This window comes from Hyaena hyaena, unplaced genomic scaffold (genome assembly GCF_003009895.1).
Source record: "Hyaena hyaena isolate Hyena2069 unplaced genomic scaffold, ASM300989v1 scaffold_597, whole genome shotgun sequence".
Classification (NCBI taxonomy): domain Eukaryota; kingdom Metazoa; phylum Chordata; class Mammalia; order Carnivora; family Hyaenidae; genus Hyaena; species Hyaena hyaena.
Window position 1 is genome coordinate 1,038,099 of NW_024081231.1, and position 13,741 is coordinate 1,051,839.

The window sequence follows — 13,741 nt, forward strand, 5'->3', positions numbered from 1 at the left end:
TGACAAGAGCAGGGGTTTTTGTTAACTTCTTACAGCATATTTTGGGTTTGGGGTGGGATGGTAGGGAAGAGAAACAGGAAAAATAAATCTGAAGAATTAAGGGAGAGACTGTGATGTGATCATCTTTGTAGCCTCCAGACAGCCTAATGCAGCCTGTGAGTCTAAAACAAATGTTTATTGGGGTGCCTGGGTGGCTCAGTCGGTTAAGCGTCCAACTTCAGCTCAGGTCATGATCTCATGGTCTGTGGGTCTGAGCCCTGCGTTGGGCTCTGTGATGACAGCTCAGAGCCTAGGGTCTGTTTCAGATTCTGTGTCTCCCTCTCTCTCTGCCCCTCCCCAGCTCGTGCTGTCTCAAAAATAGATAAACGTTAAAAAAAATTTTTTTTAAATAAAACAAATGTTTACTGAGTGGCTCCTATGCAGAATCAATGGTGAACAAAATAGATTGGATGTTTGCCTTCCAGAGCCCTTAGGCTCAGAATGAGAGAGAAAATTGACTTTAAAAAATGGGGTGCCTGGATGGCTTAGTTGGCTAAATGTCCAACTCTTGGTTTCAGCTCAAGTCATGATTTCACAGTTTTGCAAATTCGAGCCCCACATGGGGTTTTGCATTGACAGTGTGGAGGCTGCATGGGATTCTCTGTCTCCCTCTCTCTCTGCCCCTCCCTAACGCACTCTGTCTCTCCCAAAATAAATAAATAAACAAACAAACTTAAAAAAACTATACTAAGTGTGATGAAATAAAGGAACACACTTAGCAGGGAGCATATGCCTTGAGCCCTGCTCTAGCCCAGGGGGTCAGGGAGGCGTCCCCTAAGGAAGCTTTGACACTGAAGTGTAGACCTAAAGTATGAGGAGGAGTTAAGGACGCTGCAAATTACAAGCCCTTCAAGAAAGCAAAGGCTTTTATCTACTCTTCAAACAACTAGAGTTCCAGTTCTTGCGTGTGTACGAGACAGGAATGAAACGTTAAAAATGTCATCCACATCTTTCGTTTTATATGCAGTGGAATTAAAATCCCCTCATGAGCTGCCCAAGGCCACTCGGACTGGGACTGGACCCCTCAGGGGCTGTTGGCCCTCAGCCCAGAGCCCGCTGGACCAAACCACAAGACGGGCGGTTTCAGTGGCCACAGCAGACTGACAAAGCAGGGCCGAGGGAACCTGAGACACACAGATGGAGGGCTTTTCCCATGTTCAAATGGTATGTAGTGGGTCAGGGATAACAGTTTTTAAAACTGAATTTTTCAGAACTCAGTGCTGCTTCTGAAGAATGGCTGGATATGTTCAGGTATTTCTGACCACAATGTTTTTTTTTTTTTTTTAATGTTTATTTCCGAGAGAGACAGCGTGAACAGGGGAGGGTCAGAGAGAGAGGGAGACACAGAATCCGAAATAGGCTCCAGGCTCTGAGCTAGCTGTCAGCACAGAGCCCAATGTGGGGCTTGAACCCACGAACGTGAGATCATGACCTGAGCCGAAGCTGGACTGAGCCACCCAGGGAGCCCCTGACCAAAATGTTTTTGTAAACCAGCAACAAAGAGTGAACCGGGCAGGTTTCCCCACCAGCACCCAGAGGGCAAACATGACGCTGAAGTGAAAACAGTCCTGTGGTGATGTGATTAATCAATTCAAAGTGGTATTTAAGGTCTACCGACTTCACCCACTAGTCCAACAAGGACTACAATTAGCCCTAAACTCTAATCTTAACCACACTTGAGAAGCAGTCCTGAGTTAACAGGAGGGGCATTTTTTAAATGCCTGTGACAGACACCCCCTGGGAAGTTAATGCCACCTAAGTAACTTCCCTCAGCAGCTTCCCCATTTTCGTTCTTCTCTTTGCAACACTGCCCCACTGAGTAAAGACCAACACCTCTATTTCTCAGTCTCGGGTAGCTTGTCCTCAGCAAACAACCACGATGCAGAGTGGATTAGAAGGCCTGGTAAATACGGAGGGAAAAACCTACTTTCTGGTCCACTCTGGCATCGCCAAACTTACAAGTGAATACAACATGGGCAATAATCCAAGAGCTTCACTACCACCTATTTTTAAGCAAAGACAGTCAGAGAAAGGTTTCCAAAAGCTGCCAGGAGGTATCTCTCAGAAGAGAAGTCTCTGTTAAGAATGCAGGGAAAGACATTATAGACTACCTCTAAATCTCAAATTCATCTCCACTTCACACCTCTTCAGGGGACAAAAGATTGGAAATGTCCCTCCAATCAAAACAAGATCTCTCTCAGCCTTTCCGTGATTCTTAGCCCCTGCTTTGTGTTGGCCTCTTTGTCTCTGCAAAGAAGCTGCTTCATTGAAACATCATAGAAGAAAAACACAGTTGTCCCTCAGACAATGAAGTCGCCCGCATACAGGCATTTCCAATGTAGGCAGGAGACAAAGCCTGCAGAATTCTCAACCTGTTGCTATAGTAGCAGAAAGAATGTGATTCAAGCAGCTCTGTTGAGATCCATATCCAAATCCCTCTAGCTCCCAGAGAGAACATTAACTCTTCACTGCCCCTTCTTGGGGGCAGAATCACCTGGGAGGAACCCTAAATTTGTCTTAGGCACTAGATATTGTACTCTCAGCATCCACTCACTCATGCATTCACTCATTATCTATTTAACTAGATCCTCTTATGCTGGGTCCTAGGGTTTCAGTGGTAAACAATGCAGATACGGCCCTTGAGACTAAGTAAGAGGAGGTGTAGGATATTAAATTATTACTCAGATAACAATATACTATGCAGCATTAGTGTTATATGGGAGACCCGTGAGGTTTCCAGCAAAGCTATCACCAGAATGGACACAACCTATCCAAGACAACGAGATTATACATTAACTGTAGCAGACTCCATATATTCAGAGCCACTGCAATTATTTGATTGTTTGCATGTGCTAATTTGACAAGAATACCACTAGAAATGCCTGTTCCAACCACATCATGCCTCCTACAAAGCATTAGTTTAAATGAGTTGTTTAATCAAATCAGCATTCCACATAAAATAGAAATGGCATTGTTAGAGAACCACTGCAAGCAATTGCTGAACAGTCACTAGGCAACAGAAATGGCAGGTGAGGGCTCAGAAAATACGTGAAATAAGTACAGTCACAGGGACCCTGGGAGGACTTCTATCTAAACAGTCCCCACCGCAATTTATTTCTGTGATCAAAACAGTAGTAAAGAAACCTTAGGAAATAGAGTTTAGAAATGACCTACAATCCAGCTTATTTTCCTTAACACTGTGGTACAGAAATCTTATATTATTGAACACCTTCCTGTTAGAATTCTTTATTTCCCATGGAGCATTAATACCAGGAGGGAGGGGTTTCTTAGGAAGATAAACTCATTAGGTAATGATAGCCTCACATGCTTTTTGTGAAACAAGGCAGCATCGATCAGATTGTCAAGCAAAAGCTTAAGAAACCAAGAGGACAGATTTCTAATCCCAGATGGCCAGGAGATGTGGTTTCATAAAAATTACATAATCTTTTGTATCTCAGTTTCCTCAGAGGTAAATTTAATACGCTATGTAGATCCAAAGGCACAGAATGATCAATAGCAATGCCTATAGATCTGTGGCCTGAAATAAAGTACAGTTGACCCCTCAACAACCCAGGAGTTGGGGAAATGGACACTCCACACAGCTGAAAGTCCAAATGTAACTTTTGACTCCCCCAAACCTAACCACTAATAGCCTGCTATTGACCAGAAGCCTTACTGATAAGATTAACCACCAATGAGTACATATTCTATATATGTTTTATGTACTGTATTCTTATAACAATGTAAGCTAGAGAAAAGCAAATGTTATTAAGAAAATCATAAAGAAGAGGAAATACATTTACAGTTCTGTAAAAAAAACTCCACATTTGTGTGCACTTGTGCAGTTCAAACCCGTGCTGTTCATCAACTGTACTCCATTGTTGTTCTCAGTTAACACCGTAAAACAGTTTCTGTTGTGAAGAATATTTGAGAAGCTCAATCATATTTCAGAACATGGGTTTCCTATCTCAACCCGAGGCACAGGACTATATAGGTCTTTCATTAAGCAATCCAGGGAGAAACAGGCCATCAAAAAGGATATTCACGTAAATCTCTTTTAACCAGTGCACCATTGGGCTAGGATCTGGGAAAAGGTTCCAAATGATCTGACAAGATGGAAATTAGTTTCTTTTCACCTAAGAAGTGATGGTAGCAAAGGGATGTTATATGACCTAAAACAATGACTTCACCCCAAATCATGCCCATCCTGGAAGTGGGCAGTGAACAACCGAACTCACGATCCCTTTACATTTTGGAGAACGAGGTGAGAATAGAAATGGAGGCATTCTGTCAGGATTCTAGTGCTATCTCTCTGTCTATCAAGTTTGAGGTACTTGCAGGAAGTTTTTTCCCTTTAAGACTCCATTGCAGATCATAGCAGCAAAGACATTTACCTCTATACTTTCTGCCTCTTGGTTATTCTGGGACCCAGCTTTCCCTTCACCAGCTTTTCAAAGAAGAAAAAATATAAATCCCTCACGTGTCCTTCCCCCATCATGGGAATTTACTTTAATGACCATAATTCTTTACTTCTTTCTGTAACCATGCCCTTTGCCCCATGACTTTGCAGTTTCTCTCTGCAAATTTGTATTTCTCTAGCCTTTGACAGTAGATTTGGCCATGTGCCCTGCTTTGCCCAACAGGATGTTAACAGATTAATGACATAACCAGAAGCTTGAAATGAGCTAGCTCATTGTGGCTTATGCTCTTCTATGTCTGCTATCATCATGAGAAGAATGTGCCCAAACAGCTGATCCTAGAGAAAAGTTGAGGGACACATAAAATAAAGCCACCCCAATGAAGCCAAGCCAAGATCAGTTGATTCTGCCCTCCCTAACTGCAGACATAGGGGCTAATAAAAATATATTGTTGTGGGGCACCTGGGTGGCTCAGTCTGTTAAGTGTCCTACTCTTGGTTTTGGCTCAGGTCATGGTCTCATGGTTCCTGGGACTGAGCCCCACATAGGGCTCTGGCTTGCCTGGGATTCTTTCTCCCCCCCCCCCCCCGCCCCTCCCTGACACACAAGCACTCGTGCCTGTTTTCTCTCTCTCTCTCTCAAAAATAAATAAATGAACTTTTTTTAAAAAAAGCATACTGTTGTATGTTACTGAGATTTTGTGGTTGTTTGTAATGTAACATTATTGTAGCAACAACTGATACACTCACCACAGTAAAAATCCACCTGTAGTTTAAGGGCTAAAACAGTTCGCCTTGTTTTCGTAATAGGTAACAAGTAAGGGTCCTATTATATCCCCAATGCCAAAGAATTACTCAGGAAATCTATACAATGTTCTAAATCTCAGGGGATACAACGGTAAATAAACTGTGTAATTGTAGCCATCAATCTGCACCTGTGAATTTTTCTCTTCTAGGATCAAGTCGAGGTGATTGCCCAAAGGTGATTATAAAGTTTTCTGATGTGGCTTGAAATACAGTTAAATCTTGGTTTGCTAGTATAATTCCTTCCAGAAACATGCTTGTAATCCAAAGCACTTGTTTATTGAAGCGAATTTTGAGAACCATTGTCTCAGTTGTCATCATGTGAAGTTCGACATCACATCCTACTCGTATTGCAAGACATCACTCGTTTATCAAGTTAAAATTTATTACAAATGTTTGCTCATCTTGCAGAACACTCACAGAACAAGTTTCTCGCAATCCAAGGTTTTACATATATCAAATCAGTAAAGAACTCATAACCACTGGAGTGTTGTTTACCTAAGTACAGAGGAACTGGAATCACTGCACCTTTCAGTAACATAAGGGACTAACATGACTGCTGCTTATTGTTTTTCAATCCTAGCCAATCACTAGAGCTTTCTAAATTATAGATTCCTAGTCCCCATCTATAGATACTTAGTTGAATAATCTGACATAGCTATATGTGTTGTTAAAAAGGTCTCGAATGTAATACTGATGATCGTAAGAACTGGAAACACTCCCCGCCCCCTGCCTCGTCTAATAGAATCCCTCTAACCATTGACTGAATTTCTTATGCTGAGTTGCACTAAGCGTTTGTGATGATGTTAACAGACCAAAAAGTGAACACAGATGCACCATCTCCAGATGACCACACGAATCCATTAGTTACTGTGAGCATAAAAGACCATTCCAAAATTCAGTAGCTCAAAACAATATTACTACTTATTGTTCCTGAGTCCTGAGTCCTTGGATCGCTTCATGTGAGCTCTCCTGGGCCCACTCACATGTCAGGTCAGCTGGCTGGTCCAGGATTTCCTCCTCACATATCTGGTATAAGATCACCATCAGCTGGGGAGACTAGGGCCTCTGGGCCACAGCAAGTAGGTCCAGGGGTGTCCATATGGTAACCAAACTAAATTCTAGGTGAGCAAGTAGAAGTGTGAGAGCCTGTGTAAGCCCTATTCTGGGGACTGGTACACATTCACACTTTTACTTCTGCACCTTCTATTGGCAAGAGTAAATTACAAGGCCAAGCCCACATTCAGGGGCTGGGTAAACAGACTCTACCTCTTGATAAGAGGAGCTACAAAGTCATATCACAAGAGATTAGCTTCAAAGTCTATTATACAACCAAAGGGAGAAAAAGGTTGCCTTATGTCAAGTATGATTTCTCAGTGTGGCCAAAGATTTCACCTTAACCTCGAAAAAAGTTATACAATCGTTACGGTGAAGTTTCACCTGATATCCTCATTTCTATTCCTGCCAGGTACACACACCTGATTCCTCAAGACCTCGGTCTCAAATGAAAGCAAAAGAAATCTATTTCCTCTCAGTACTGTTTCATATCAGCCTCTGAGGTTTTTACAGATGACGTGGATGACATGCCATCCTCATGAGAACTCATTCAGGGTGAGTCTGTCCGTGACGTTTCTTTTGGCTTAGGATGTGTCTACAGATGAAATGTGACCAAATGATCATCAGGGCTACATTCTACAAAGGACCCCACAGCATTAACAGAAGAGCAGCAATGCCTTCAGGAAAAAGATAACACACTAGACCAGTAAAGAGTGCTGAGGAGCAGGAAACTGGCACTGAAGATTCCAGGCCAAGGCTAATTATATTCTAACCGCCAGCTGCTTCACTCTGCTCCCCTACTTCACTCGCCCATGTTCGACTGTGATCACATAGGAAGAGCACTCAAGGTGGGGGAGGGGGAGGGTGGCTGGATCGGCCACCGTGCCCCTGACCTAGGCCCTAAGATGTACGCAGCCCCTGGTGGAATGTAGCAGCCAGCTACCACAGCATCTCTACAATGAAAGTGTTGCTTTCTGGTGTTTTAGAAAAGCACCACGACCTTTTGGTTAGCTCTACTGAAAGTCTCCACAGACCTACTCACAAAGGTTCAGATGGCAGGGGGTGGGAGGGAAAAGAATTCCAGCAACCAGAAAACCCAGGATGGCAGAGAAGTGGCCAGGGCTGGGTATTAGTGCCTTGAAGCTCTTTGGAAGGGCTGTGGATACGAGGAATGGAAGGAGAAAGCAAATGCTGCTCACACGCAAGGTTGTCTTAAGTGCATATTTGGTTCCCATGTACATGGTCAGTCTTCAGCCTGCTTGGTATCACTGCTTCAAAGACTAAGCAATAGGAGTGGATGAAAAACACAATGAAATGAAAAGAAATGCTAAATTCACCATAAAGATGCCTGAGAAAAGTCAAACTCAAGAAGGTATTGCATTTAATTTAGTTTGAGAAGAAACTCTACAAAGTTTTGAAAATGTGTGGACAGGCCATCGATAGGAGGAAATGTTGCTGCCCTCCGCTAAATCGTCTTCCAGTCCCGAGTACTGGATCGGGGAGAGAAGCACATGGGGTAGGACCAGTGATGTTTTGGATCTGAACATGTAGGAACCAAACCGCAGACACCCGTGAAGGCTAGAAGCGCTACCAGTGCTGTTTTCTCTGCGGGTGGCTTGGAGTGGCATCAGTTTTTCAATCACAACTCAACAGAGTCGCAAATATAAACCTTGCATCTCCAGGTAAAATCACTATAATCGTGCCCACCCCCATCTCCTGCTCACCAGGGAAAAACAAACAAACAAAAAAAAGTAAGTGGCATTCTTGGATGGTCCCTTAATGAGCTGGCTGGTTGGGCTGTAGTCAGACTATGCTTTTGGTTAACTAGCCAAGAGGAAACCAAAGCTATAAGAAAGCAAACTGCTTGTATTATCACCACAGGAACACTGATAATGATCATGATGAATTACTGATTTCTTTCCAACAAAAGATAATATGTACCGGCCTGAAACTCAGAAGAGGGGCATGCAATCTAAGAAGGGGATTTTCATCCTGCCTGCGACCCTCCCCACTTACACACACACACAGGCACACACAGCAACTTCATACCCTTCTTGGTACAGTACTTTGCAGGGCTATTGTTCACTGCTGCTCTAAAAACCTACCCAGGTGAATCCTTAAGCTGCCTGCATGGTGGTGCCGAGAATGAACCTGCACTACATCTGAAGGGACACTCGGGCACAGGCCACACTTTCACACGTGCCATGGGAGTGCCTCGGCTTTGGGCAATTTCTACTGCAGTTTCTAGGCTCTTCTACAAAACCCCTGCGCTCAGATGTAGCCACAATACAGTTCCTCAAGGCTGCTAAAGGAACGGGGCCGTCTCAAATATACTATAGTAGTGTAGTATCAGATTCACATTACACTTCTAGCTTTATCTTTCCTACAACCTTTTTCCTGAAATCTCCCCAGGTAGCAAAGTTTGGGCTAGGCCAGGAATCAGAGGCAGCAGTTTTAGTCTTTCCCAGGCCAGTGCAATCAACGGCTAGTGTTTAGAATAAATATTTGAAATTCAGAAGCCTGCTAACAATGCAGCACTTGATCACTCTGAATTACTCTCACCCACAGCAATTGAGGGAGAAGTCGTTGGCACCAGCCCCACGCAAAAAACCTGCTTCCCTGCCTCCTCCGTTTGCCTTCCAACCCTCCCCTCAAGGAGTCTCAACACACTACACAAAGATCTCAGTTTTCTCCCTTAAATACCACATGAATCCCACATTGAACATCTGACTTTCTTCTTCCCAGAGCAGCACAGATTTACTACAATACTTTCATATATATATTTAATTAAACCAACTTATCTTATTGTAACTGTCTTATTCACACCCCTCTGCTAGCATCTTTCATTAGACACTGAAATCTTTTAAAAAGGGTTTTTTGTTTGCTCGTTTTAAGACAAGACATCATCCCGGCCTATTTTAAAGCTATAGTAAAAAGCAACTTTTCATTTTAGTCAGAGGTGCCCATGTATTAAAATGGTCACAATCCTTAGCACTTTTCCTCCTTCAAAAGCTAACTGGTAAGCTTTTTTTTTTTTTCTTTTTTTTTTTTTTTAAGGAGGGCCAAAAGGGTAAACTGTACTAACCAGAAGTAATGAGTATGTTCAGTTTTGTTTCAAGGCCAGCCTATCAGGTTACACGTTCTAATAAACCCTGCTGGGGGAAGACACTTCTTTGTCTTGGGGCCCCTGAGAACTAATCAATCAACCAAACAAAACACCTTTAATTCCATCAGAAACTCTCCCATCTAAACACAACTGAAAAGCCAACACCAAAGCAAATAAAATGAATGAAGTGGCCCTGCTGGCAGCCCTTACCATTGGGAGCAGAGGCTCCCTCCGGACCCTCGCAGGGGCTCTGGCTCCTCCTGGGGTGGGGTAAGGGTGGTGAGGGGTCCAGGACCTGGGTGCAGGTAGAGGTATGCTCCGTGCATGCTTGAACAGGACTCACCGCCGGCTGCCTGCCTGTCTGCCATTCCGTCCTCTCGTCTGGGTGGGAAGGGCCAAGATGGGGAAAAAAAAAATGTGCAGGTTACTCACTGGCCTTCCCAGGCGGGCACACCCAGGAGGAGGGAGAGGCCAGGCACAGACAGGGAGATTCTTCAGAGGCTCTGCCTGAGATCTTGATTCTGATTCCTTTTGTTAATACTTCCTGAACTTTAAACCCAATCCACACCAGTTTGGGAATTTGGGGGGGCGGGGGGGAGGGTTGCAAATAACACTTGGTAATTAGATTCCAAGAGCTTCATGCCAAAGGTTACTTTGAAAAGGCAGTGCTTTAGTGCATTTACTTTTAAATTTAACCCTGCAATGTGTTTCCACTGGGTTTGAGCATTAACACTAGCACAGGAAATGAGAGTAAGGGGCAACCTTGGTGCAGGGGCCTGGAAAGGCCTGGAGTAGGCAAACCTGGGTATGATTAAGACAGTGATTTCTCTTATCTTTTAGGCATTAAATTTTAGAGAAACAGGATTCTCAACAGCCTCCCAGAGTCTGTGAAACTTGCCTTGTATAAGAGACACATTCTTGAAATAGGTGTCCAGAAATCAAGATTTTAGAAATAGATTCCCATTGAAAATGAAAGACCTTGTTACGTGATAGTCTGGCCTCTGATAAATCCTGAAATGACGCCTTTCATAAATGGAGGGATGTAGTAATTTGTCTGTATTTCAGTAGAAGGAGATGGAGAGATAAAGCCAAGGGTGAGGAGAAGGGAACTAAACCCTATTAGTACTGACCATGGATCAGGTACTTTTCTTACTTAATCCTGAAAATGCCTTTATGCGGGAGATGCTCTTCTTCCTCTTTCACATGTGAGCATCCTGAGACTCAGAGGTTAGGTACCCTGATTAGGGCTCAGCCAGCTAGGGAATAGAAGACCCAGGATTTGGACCCAGGTTTGCTTGAATCTGAGACCCAGACTCAACACACCATACCACCAGGTATGTCTGTCACCCACAATTCCTGAAGAAATAGTCATCTTTTCTCCACTTGTAGTTGACCTAAGCCCAAGTTTCCTTTTCTTAAATTTTTATACCAGTTCCAAAACTGATATGCCATGAAATATAATTCTGCAGGATATTAACAGGTGTAACAAAGGTTAAAAAGAATGTACTGTACAGGTTTCTTTATGGTAGTTTTTTGCGAGCTTTAGTATACTAACGTACAGGGTGAATCTCCAAGTTCGAGATTTAGTGTGCCATGTGTCCTTTCATAAAGCCTTTGTGACTGGAGGAGGGGGGTCTTTTGGGTTTGGGAAATACTGTTCTAGAGATGGGTTATTGTTGTGCTTTTCTCCCTCTCTGCTACAATCTGAACGTTTGTTTCCTTCCAAAATTCACATGTGGCATCCTAATGCTCAAAGTGGTGTCAGGAGGTGGGGCCTTTGGGAGGTGATTACATAATCAGGGTGGAGCCCTCATGAAAGGAGTTCTAAAGGGGTTTCTACACAGTTGTCTAGCCCTTTCCACCATGTGAGGACACAAGAAGTCTTCCACCCACAAGAGACCCTTGCCTGACCATGTTCCCACCCCAATCTCATATTTCCAGCCTCCAGAACTGTGAGAAATAAATGTCTCTTGTTTATAAGCCACCCATACTGTGGTATCTTGTTACGGCAGCCCAAAGGGACTAGGAAGCCTTCCTTTTTTTTTTTTTTCCTAAGTTTTTTAATTTATAAAAAAATTCATGACAAAAAAGTTGAAACAGCATACAAGGGTATAAAAGAAAAAGTAAAAATCTACCTGTTCTTTGTAACCACCAGTCCCATTCCCCAGAGGTAAGCACTCTTAGGAATTTCTTAGGAATCTGCTGTAGAAATTTTTATGCATATGAAGTGCATATGAGTACCCTTTTAAAAATACCACAGTTGGCATTAAAGCATACCCACGATGTATTATTCGGCACTTAAGAAAATATTAATGATAGAGTTGAGACTTTCCATATTAGCCTACAGCATTGCTACTGATAAATCAGAGAAAAGCAAAAGGTACATCTATAATATGGGATTATTGCTTTATAAAAGGGTCCCCTACCTGGACCATAGTTATACCTCATGACTCAGTGTCACAATGCCCAGCCTCCCCTTCTGGCTCTGTGTAACCTCCACACTTGACACACAGGTATAAGATGAAAAGAACCAAAAACCTACCTCATATCACAGTAACAATGATGACAATGCTACCCCAGCCACCACTTATTGAGCAGCTACTCTGTGCCAGGCATTCTTCTTAATGCCTTCTATGTATTAATTTGATTAAGCCTTGCTCTCAACAACCCTGTGAAGCGGGTATTACTATTAGCCCCATTTTAGACATTGAAAGAGCCGTCTCCCACTGCATTTCCAGCACACAAGTGCACAATTTAATAAATGCTTCAAGTTGTAGCAGTTAGGTAAACGTGAGGTCAGCAACCTTGATCTCTGCCACAATATACTCCTCACACTGGCACAATAAAGCAGATCCTGTTTTTTCCTTAAGAATAATGTTGTAATTAAGGATTCTATTCTAAAACCTCACCTTGGCTTACTATAAATTCTAGACATAATAAAATCTTGTAGAAACACAGCAACAACAAATCTCATAACCATTCCAAATAGCAAAATGAGGTTCCATAGCTCAGAGCATTTGAGAGACTGGCTGCTACAACCCTTCCTTTTTATTGATCAATGAAATTATATCCAGAAAATATGTAGGTCTTCTCTAAGATGCTGTTATACTATCTCAGCCACGAAACAATTTTTTAATTGTGCATACATTTCAACCCCATATGATTGCTTAAGGGACTCCAACATAATTCTATATGTATATACCAAATCTACTCTACCACAAACCCGACATAACATTAATACACACGATAGAACAAGCATCAAACATTTAATTAGAAATAGCCTAGCACACCTGGGTGACTCACTCAGTTGAGCATCCAACTTCAGCTAAGGTCATGATTTCATGGTTTGTGGGTTCGAGCCCCTCAATGGGCTCTGTGCTGACAACTCAGAGCCTGGAGCCTGCTTTGGGTTCTGTGTCTCCCTTTCTCTCTATACCCCTGCCCGGCTCATGCTCTGTCTCGCAAAAATAGATAAACATTAAAAAATTTAAAAAAGTAACTTTCCCTGCCTCCTTAGAATTTAGAAGGTCATTCAAGGAATGATGCGACTAACTCAGTTCTCTTAGAAAGTCTAGGAATAATGTGAATACCATCTTATTCTCTCAATATATTTTTCTATAAAACCCATAGGCCTTCAAAATTAGTCTACTGGGTACTTTGCACCTACACATGGTAGTGAAGGCACCTCTATAGTCTGAGGCATCACCTTGGGCCTTTGCTTTAGTTCTGGTGCCCATGCTTTGAGCTGATCCTCCTGTCCATCTCTCTCCCATCCTTTTTATTTTTTTCCCTCTCCATCTACCTTTTCAAGCAAAGAAAGCCTTGAAGGTGAGGGAAGTCACAGAGGGGTGGACTGAGTGAAGGGAGGAAGAGACATTCACATTCCTTTAGTGTGGTTGCAGCCCAGAGGATACTATGCATTTTATTCTAAGGGTTAAAAAAAAAAAAAAGGCAGTCCCCTGACTCTGACTTCTCCAGCAGTGACTCTCACAGCCATATTAGACTCTGGCTGTCAACACAGTACAGAGAATGTGGTAGGAGCTTATTCGTTTGGGGGGTATTTGTCCTCCCTCATGCCCTTTTAATTTAGCATGATCCTCATGTCCAGTGCATTATTTCTTATTCTCAATTGCATTCAGCAATGACCATCCATGAAGAAAAATCTTCACCAGGAACGATGGCACAGCATACTTTGACACAGGCACACATTTACAAGACAGGAAACTCTTGCTTTGGCTGCTCTGCAATCATGAGCTGGGAAGGGGGTGCCTGGGGAGTTCAGTCTGTTAAGTGTCCGACTTTGGCTCAGGTCATGATCT

General features: G+C 42.9%; 1 protein-coding gene across 2 annotated transcripts in view; it reads right to left on the minus strand.

Annotated features, from left to right (window-relative positions):
* The window catches only part of STON2 (stonin 2), a 113,590-nt gene that overhangs the window by 45,768 nt on the left and 54,081 nt on the right, over positions 1 to 13,741 (minus strand). The window contains exon 4 of one of the 2 annotated variants that reach the window (XM_039257026.1): positions 9,633 to 9,803. The exons of the other annotated variant lie outside the window; for it this stretch is intronic. Coding sequence (XP_039112957.1) covers positions 9,633 to 9,803 — 171 coding nt within the window. The remainder of the gene's footprint in view (positions 1 to 9,632; positions 9,804 to 13,741) is intronic. 2 annotated transcript variants of the gene reach the window in all.